We start from the raw sequence: 9,011 nt of genomic DNA, 5'->3' as shown, positions 1-9,011 counted from the left end.
GAGAATGCATTTAGTTTTACTTGTATTTAAGAGCAGTTGGAGGCCACGGAAGGAGAGCTGTATGGCATTGATGCTCATCTGGAGGTTAGTTAACACAGTGTCCAAAGAAGGGCCAGAAGTATACAGAATAACACCAATAACAGAGGGGGTCTGATCTTTGTGCCTCTGTAAATTTCTCATTTATCATTATTCACGATTCATTCCTGATTATTCATAATCATGGTAGCATCCACATGAATGTAGAAGTGTTCAGAAACATCTTCTATTCTTACTGACAATACAAGTGAAGTGACTCCAAAATGACAGGACATTATTCACCAATCAGTTTCTATTAGGAAAAACATCATCCAAAACACAACCAAGACAAACTGCAAATGAATTCAACAAGTTTGTAGAATCACAAGCTTGATGTAATCACTGCAGGCATGGAACATGGGACTAAATACTAAACTTATGACAACTTTAATACAATATAAGTGAATTTGTCCGAATATGTACAACTTTTTCAAATGGGAGAACTAAATACATAAAGTGCTTTCCTTTCTTAATAACAGTAACACAGCTATGTATGAAAATACCCTCAAATAAAAGGTGACATTCTGTACTGTCACCTGATATGAAACATCTCAAATCCAAAATGCTGGAGCATAGCACCACATTTAAAACTGTAAGCTTCACTGTCCAAACACATATGGTGTGGACTATGTGTCTGGTAAACACATGTGGATCTGGTGAACAGTTATCACTTGTTGACCAACTACAGGAATACTGACCTCAGAGTCTCCAGTTTACAGTGGGGATTCCCCAGTCCAGCAGAGAGCAGCTTCACTCCTGAATCCTTCAGGTCATTGTTACTCAGGTCCAGCTCTCTCAGGTGTGAGGGGTTTGAACTGAGAACTGAGGCCAACACTTCACAGGATGTGTCTGTGAGTTTACAGCCAGCTAGTCTGCAAACACAGAAGAAATACAATGACATACAGGTTGTATTAAAAAGTTATTCTCAGCTTTCCTAGCTTACACCGTTATGGTGCACGAATAATGTACAGGCTGTGCATTCATGGCTCAATGCTACAACTTTACTGATTAGTTTGTTTTGTAGTTTAAGAGTTTTCAGCTGATAGAAAGTTTAGTCAGCCAATGAAAATACTGTTGTTCCTACATTCAGTAAAGTTTGGTCTGTGGGATAGTCTCATGATTACTTACAGAGCCAGTCAGCCAATGAAAATACTGCTATAACTACAATTTATTTTGGTGTGCGATATTTACAGTGATACTTACAGAGCTTTCCTGCAGCCTCTCACAGCTGGGACCAGTCTCCTACGACCCTCCTCTGATGTCTTGTATTCCTTTGGGTTAAACACATCCAGAACCTCCTCTGATATCTGCAGCATGTAGGCCAGCGCTGAACACTGAGCATGTGTGAGGTTTTTGGATCTCTTTTCTGACCTCAAGTACACTTCGATGAACTTCTGTACTGAATGGTCTTTCATCTCTATCAGACAGTGGAAGAGATTGATGCACCTCTCAGGGGACATGTTCTTCCTTTGCATCACCTTAAGGGATCGGATTGTTTTCTGGACGCTCTCCGGACTGCTTTCTGTCTGTGCCACCAGACCTCGTAGGAGTTTCTGATTGGACTCCAGTGACATGCCATGAAGGAAGCGGACAAAAAGGTCCAGGTGTCCATTCTTACTCTCCAAGGCTTTATCCACGGTACTCTTCAGCAGCTCATGCAAGGTTAGCTCTTCAGACGCACCTCTAGACTTTCTCTTGAGGAAGGGCTTCAGTGCATCCATGTTCCTGGTTGTGTAACAATGGTACATGTAGACAGCTGAGAGAAACTCCTGAATGCTGAGATGAACAAAGCAGTACACCACTCTCTGAAATAACACAGACTCTTCTTTAAAGATTTGTGTGCACACTCCTGAGTACACTGAGGCTTCTTTGACATCAAGGCCACACTCTTTCAGGTCTTCTTCATAGAACATGAGATTACCCTTCTCCAGATTTTCAAACGCCAGCCTCCCCAGCTTCAGAAGAATTTCCTTATCTGACTCCATGAGCTCCTCTTGATCCATCTCATCTCTTCCATGATACTTCTGGTTCTTCAGGCTGGTCTGAATGAGCAGGAAGTGTATGGACATCTCAGTCAGAGTCGTGGGCATCTCTCTCTTCTTGTCTGTACTCAACATGTGTTCAAAGACTATTGCAGAAATCCAACAGAACACCGGCATGTGGCACATGATGTGGAGGCTCCTTGATGTCTTTATGTGTGAGATGATTCTGCTGGCCAGGTCATCATCACTGAATCTCTTCCTGAAGTACTCCTCCTTCTGTGGGTCATTGAACCCTCGTACCTCTGTCACCTGGTCAATACACTTAGGGGGGATCTGATTGGCTGCTGCAGGTCGGGAGGTTATCCATAGGAGAGCAGAGGGAAGCAGATTCCCCTTGATGAGGTTTGTCAGCAGAACATCAACAGATGATGTCTGGGTGACATCAGACACCTTTTCATTGTGCTGGAAATCTAATGGAAGTCTGCTTTCATCCAAACCATCAAAGATGAACATAGCTTTACAGGCAGTGAGTTTCTTTGCATTGCCTATGTCTAGTTCTGTGTGGAAGTCATTTAAAAGCCTGGGAAGACTGTACTGGAGATCTTTGATCAAGTTCAGCTCCCGGAAAGGAAGCACAAATATGATCTCCACATCTTGGTTTGCCTTCCCTTCAGCCCAGTCTAGGATGAACTTCTGCACAGAGACTGTTTTTCCGATGCCAGCGATGCCCTTGGTCAGCACAGTTCTGATGCTTCTCTCTTGGCCAGGTAAGGGTTTAAAGATGTCATTGCAGTGGATTGCTGTGTCATGTGAGGTTGGTGTCCTGGATGCTGTCTCTAGCTGCCACACCTCATGTTCATTGTTAACCCCTTCACTCTCTCCTTCTGTGATGTAGAGCTCTGTGTAAATCCTGTTGAGGGGAGTTTGGTTCCCTGCTGTTTCCATGCCTTCTATCACACATTCATACCTCCTTTTCAGACTGTCTTTATGGTTTACTATAGCTCTCTGCAGACTGTCTTTATGGTTTACTATAGCTCTCTGCAGGCTGTCATCCACTACAAGGGAGGAGTAAAATGGATGTGTATCAGACACAGTCATTGACAGGATGAAATGTGGGCCTCCACAACTACAGTAACTTATATTATCTCATATTATTGTAGTTAACTACATTTAAATCATATTGAGGTATTGACTTAGCACAGGTCTGCAAGTGGTCTTACTGTTTTCAGAGCCTCTTGCATCATTAGGTTCCCTCAGGTGCTGTAGTACAGGAAGTGTTCTGGATCTCTTTCTACACTGAGGACAGTCATAGTCTCCTGAAGGAGCAGGTTTCTCCCAGTATCTGGTGATGCACTGTCTGCAGAACCTGTGTCCACAGGTGATAGAGACTGGATCCCTCAGAACCTGCTGGCACACTGCACACCTGGACTGATCCTCTGGCAGAGTAGACCATCCACTACAGAGATAAAGGAGAGAGAGATACTGATCCTTTAACAGAGTAGACCATCCACTACAGAGATAAAGGAGAGAGAGAGATACTGATCCTCTAACAGAGTAGACCATCCACTACAGAGATAAAGGAGAGATACTGATCCTCTAACAGAGTAGACCATCCACTACAGAGATAAAGGAGAGATACTGATCCTCTAACAGAGTAGACCATCCACTACAGAGATATAAGAGGGTGCAGTAATTACTCTAATAAACTCAGTTACAACAAATTACAAATTACAACAACATATCTATATGACATCTTGAAGATTCTCAAAATGTGGTGACCTTCGGTCAAAGGTGATTGATCTTCCACCACTGGAATTAACAGGATGATGCATGGAGAAGTCACTGTTCATAGACAGACAGCTGGGAACAGTATACTGTGTTCATAGACAGACAGCTGGGAACAGTATACTGTGTTCATAGACAGACAGCTGGGAACAGTATACTGTGCTGTCTGAGTGTGGTAGTAGCCTCTGGAATGAATAACATGTCCACAACACCATTACTAGAATTTTGTGCCTGAGACCTACCACAAAACCCCATTCAAAGGCACTTAAATATATTGACTTGCTCATTCACCCTCTGAATGGCACACATACACAATCCATGTCTCAATTGTCTCAAGGCTTAAAAATACTTCTTTAACCTCCCCTTCATCGACACAGATTGAAGTGGATTTAACAAGTGGCATCAATAAGGGATCATTGCTTTCACCTGGATTCACCTTGTCAATCTATGTCATGGAAAAAGCAGGTGTTCATAATGTTTTGTACATTCACTGTATAAAAGATATATGACATAAACAACAAATGATAAGCAGATGCTTTACAGTATATACTCAGATACTCAAAATACATCTGGTTTCAGATCTTGAAGGTTCTCCTCTTCAATAGAAATATCATCAATTCTGACCAGTAACTTACCTGGGGTCAAAGGTCCCTGATCCATTATTAAACTGTATAGGATGATGCATAGAGGAGTCACTCTTCATGGACAGATGACTGGGTACTGGAGAGACTGATCTCAGAGTTTGGTTAGAGAATCTGGAAAACATAATGAATCACCATCAAACTACAATATATATAATATATAAAACCATATTTCAATAGATAAAATACATTACATAAAGCACTAAAATATATGCTGACATAAAGCATTAAAATATGTGCCATTATATTAATTAAGCATTGAATTATGTGACATTACATTAATCAACAAACATCAACAAACAAAATAAATGTAAAACATTAAGAACACCCTCCTAATATTGAGTTGTCACATACAGATACTGATTCACTTCATCTCAGTTCCACTTGAATCCTTCAGAGTCTATTGATGCACATACTTTATAGTATGTCCATATGTACAGTACCAGTCAAACAGTAACACAATAAAACATCAATATGTCTATATATACAGTACCAGTCAAACAGAACACAATAAAACAAACAATAATGAGACTATACGGAGTACCAGTACTGAGTCAATATGCAGGGGTACCAGGTAGTTGAGGTAATAATGAGACTATAAGGAGTACCAGTACTGAGTCAATGTGCAGGGGTACCAGGTAGTTGAGGTAATAATGAGACTATAAGGAGTACCAGTACTGAGTCAATGTGCAGGGGTACCAGGTAGTTGAGGTAATAATGAGACTATAAGGACTACCAGTACTGAGTCAATGTGCAGGGGTACCAGGTAGTTGAGCTAATAATGAGACTATAAGGAGTACCAGTACTGAGTCAATGTGCAGGGGTACCAGGTAGTTGAGGTAATAATGAGACTATAAGGAGTACCAGTACTGAGTCAATGTGCAGGGGTACCAGGTAGTTGAGCTAATAATGAGACTATAAGGAGTACCAGTACTGAGTCAATGTGCAGGGGTACCAGGTAGTTGAGGTAATAATGAGACTATAAGGATTACCAGTACTGAGTCAATATGCAGGGGTACCAGGTAGTTGAGGTAATAATGAGACTATAAGGAGTACCAGTACTGAGTCAATATGCAGGGGTACCAGGTAGTTGAGGTAATAATGAGACTATAAGGAGTACCAGTACTGAGTCAATGTGCAGGGGTACCAGGTAATTGAGGTAATATGTACATGTAGGTAAGGATAAAAGTGACTAGGCAATCAGGATAGAGATTATATCTCCTCATCCAGGGAGAGCACACACACACACACACACACACACACACACACACACACACACACACACACACACACACACACACACACACACACACACACACACACACACACACACAGGGAGGGAACGTTGTGTTTGTTTAATATTGTTTTAGGACTATGAAAATGGACTAAAGTATTAGCCTATGGATTATGAAAACAACCAAAAGAAATGTGAAAATGGGAGAGGAGAAATGACTAGAGACAGTGTTGTTTAACTCACTGACCATGACCCATGAGTTCTTCTTACCTTTGTTCAGTAGAAAAGTCTCCCTCTCTAAACAGTATGGGAGGATCCATAGACTGGTCACTCTTCATGGACACACAGCTGGGTACAGGGGAGGCTGGTTTCCCCTGTTTGATTAGACTTTAACACAACAGAGACAAACATTACATCTCTCATCTACTCTGATCTCAGATGGGAAACATAAGAAGAGTTTCATTACAAAACGCTATATATCACTTTCAGAAACATTCATATGTTAACTTTTATTGTTTAAAGAAATTATAAATGAGATAGGTGTTTTTTAACTCCCTAATCATGGCATGCAATTTTTCAATGACCGACATGTACATGTTTATAATGTATCATTTGATGTTTTCATTTCAGAGTCAAATGTTTTTATTTTCAAAATGCTTTACGTATATCTGCCTCACTCTCAGAGAAATCAGTAGTACTGCTAGGTTTAATACAGTAATAATATATATCTGCCTCACTCTCAGAGAAATCAGTAGTACTGCTAGGTTTAACACAGTAATAATATATTTCTGCCTCTCAGAGAAATCAGTAGTACTGCTAGGTTTAATACAGTAATAATATATATCTGCCTCTCAGAGAAATCAGTAGTACTGCTAGGTTTAACACAGTAATAATATATATCTGTCTCACTCTCAGAGAAATCAGTAGTACTGCTAGGTTTAACACAGTAATAATATATATCTGCCTCTCAGAGAAATCAGTAGTACTGCTAGGTTTAACACAGTAATAATATATATCTCCCTCACTCTCAGAGAAATCAGTAGTACTGCTAGGTTTAACACAGTAATAATATATATCTGCCTCACTCTCAGAGAAATCAGTAGTACTGCTAGGTTTAACACAGTAATAATATATATCTGCCTCATTCTCAGAGAAATCAGTAGTACTGCTAGGTTTAACACAGTAATAATATATATCTGCCTCTCAGAGAAATCAGTAGAACTGCTAGGTTTAACACAGTAAGAGTATATTTCTGTCTCACTCTCAGAGAAATCAGTAGTACTGCTAGGTTTAACACAGTAATAATATATATCTGCCTCTCAGAGAAATCAGTAGTACTGCTAGGTTTAACACAGTAATAATATATATCTCCCTCACTCTCAGAAAATCAGTAGTACTGCTAGGTTTAACACAGTAATAATATATATCTGCCTCACTCTCAGAGAAATCAGTAGTACTGCTAGGTTTAACACAGTAATAATATATATCTGCCTCATTCTCAGAGAAATCAGTAGTACTGCTAGGTTTAACACAGTAATAATATATATCTGCCTCTCAGAGAAATCAGTAGAACTGCTAGGTTTAACACAGTAAGAGTATATTTCTGTCTCACTCTCAGAGATCAGGCTATACGGAGTACCAGTACTGAGTCAATGTGCAGGGGTACCAGGTAGTTGAGGTAATAATGAGACTATAAGGAGTACCAGTACTGAGTCAATGTGCAGGGGTACCAGGTAGTTGAGGTAATAATGAGACTATAAGGAGTACCAGTACTGAGTCAATGTGCAGGGGTACCAGGTAGTTGAGGTAATAATGAGGCTATAAGGATTACCAGTACTGAGTCAATGTGCAGGGTACAAGGTAGTTGAGGTAATAATGAGACTATAAGGAGTACCAGTACTGAGTCAATGTGCAGGTGTACCAGGTAGTTGAGGTAATAATGAGACTATAAGGAGTACCAGTACTGAGTCAATGTGCAGGGGTACCAGGTAGTTGAGGTAATAATGAGACTATAAGGAGTACCAGTACTGAGTCAATGTGCAGGGGTACCAGGTAGTTGAGGTAATAATGAGACTATAAGGAGTACCAGTACTGAGTCAATGTGCAGGGGTACCAGGTAGTTGAGGTAATAATGAGGCTATAAGGAGTACCAGTACTGAGTCAATGTGCAGGGGTACCAGGTAGTTGAGGTAATAATGAGGCTATAAGGAGTACCAGTACTGAGTCAATGTGCAGGGGTACCAGGTAGTTGAGGTAATAATGAGACTATAAGGAGTACCAGTACTGAGTCAATGTGCAGGGGTACCAGGTAGTTGAGGTAATAATGAGGCTATAAGGAGTACCAGTACTGAGTCAATGTGCAGGGGTACCAGGTAGTTGAGGTAATAATGAGGCTATAATTGAGGTAATATGTAAATGTAGGTAGATGTAAATGTGACTAGGCAATCAGGAAAGAGATTACATCTCCTCATCCAGGGATTGCACACACACACACACACACACACACACACACACACACACACACACACACACACACACACACACACACACACACACACACACACAGGGAGGGAATGTTGTGTTTGTTTAATATTGTTTAAGGACTATGAAAATTGAAAAAAGAAATGTGAAAATGGGAGAGGAGAAATGACTAGAGACAGTGTTGTTTAACTCACTGACCATGACCCATGAGTTCTTCTTACCTTTGTTCAGTAGAAAAGTCTCCCTCTCTAAAGTATATAGGTTTACGCATAGACCGGTCACTCTTCATGGACACACAGCTGGGAACAGGGGAGGCTGGTGTCTCCTGTTTGATTAGACTTCAACAAAACAGAGACAAACGTTACATCTCTCATCTACTCTGAGCTCAGATGGGGAAACAAGTGTTTCATTCCAAAACGCTATATATCCATTTTCAGAAATGTTGGGAAATGTAATTTTATTGTTTAAAGAAATTATTAAACCACTACAAGGCTTTATAAAGGCTTCTAACGTTTGTAATTTCCACTTCAAAATGTCAGACTTGATTTGATGAAAAAAATGGATCAACCACTACAAAAAATGTCCCTTAATTTACAATCCACACGAACAAACACATTTGCTGCTGTTTTCCTGCTGTGAGAAACTGGGTCAAATTAAGAGATGGCATCTGTAAGTGCATTCATCTAAAGATATCTAGGTGAGACAACCACATATCACAGTCAGATATACAGGATACCAACATTCCATTCCTGTTAAACAATGGATATACAGCATTTAGCAACAAAACACATTTTCACACACACATCTAAAATC

At 40.3% G+C, this 9,011-nt stretch overlaps 1 protein-coding gene across 3 annotated transcripts; it reads right to left on the bottom strand.

Moving 5' to 3' along the window:
• Positions 1–742: 742 nt before the first annotated feature.
• On the bottom strand, positions 743–6,402 carry LOC106594434 (NLR family CARD domain-containing protein 3). Of its 3 annotated transcripts, XM_082971566.1 has the most exons (5): positions 5,988–6,402; positions 4,478–4,597; positions 3,278–3,513; positions 1,279–3,112; positions 743–947 (listed from the first exon to the last, which is right to left on the bottom strand). In XM_082971566.1, the coding sequence occupies exons 1-5, from the start codon at positions 6,053–6,055 to the stop codon at positions 758–760; spliced, it is 2,448 nt and encodes an 815-aa protein (XP_082827692.1). In that variant the 5' UTR covers positions 6,056–6,402; the 3' UTR covers positions 743–757. The 3 variants fall into 3 exon arrangements, with proteins under 3 accessions (XP_082827692.1, XP_082827693.1, XP_045567234.2); XM_082971567.1 differs by lacking the exons at positions 4,478–4,597; positions 5,988–6,402 and adding an exon at positions 3,837–4,003; XM_045711278.2 differs by lacking the exon at positions 743–947 and having other exon boundaries at positions 1,275–3,112.
• Between the last annotated feature and the right edge of the window lie 2,609 nt (positions 6,403–9,011).

The sequence above is a fragment of the Salmo salar genome, unplaced genomic scaffold (genome assembly GCF_965601325.2).
Source record: "Salmo salar unplaced genomic scaffold, fSalSal1 ptg000332l, whole genome shotgun sequence".
Classification (NCBI taxonomy): Eukaryota; Metazoa; Chordata; class Actinopteri; order Salmoniformes; family Salmonidae; genus Salmo; species Salmo salar.
Note: the sequence above shows the minus strand (reverse complement) of the source record. Positions and strands in the feature narration are given on the sequence as shown.

Excerpts from the sequence above, each read along its gene's own strand:
- LOC106594434 (XM_082971566.1), bottom strand. The coding sequence starts at position 6,055 with ATGAAGAGTGACCAGTCTATGGATCCTCCCATACTGTTTAGAGAGGGA. Across the intron at positions 4,598-5,987 it reads GACTTTTCTACTGAACAAAG|ATTCTCTAACCAAACTCTGA; the intron begins GTAAGAAGAACT and ends TATGTTTTCCAG. Across the intron at positions 3,113-3,277 it reads TGCAAGAGGCTCTGAAAACA|TGGATGACAGCCTGCAGAGA; the intron begins GTAAGACCACTT and ends CCTCCCTTGTAG.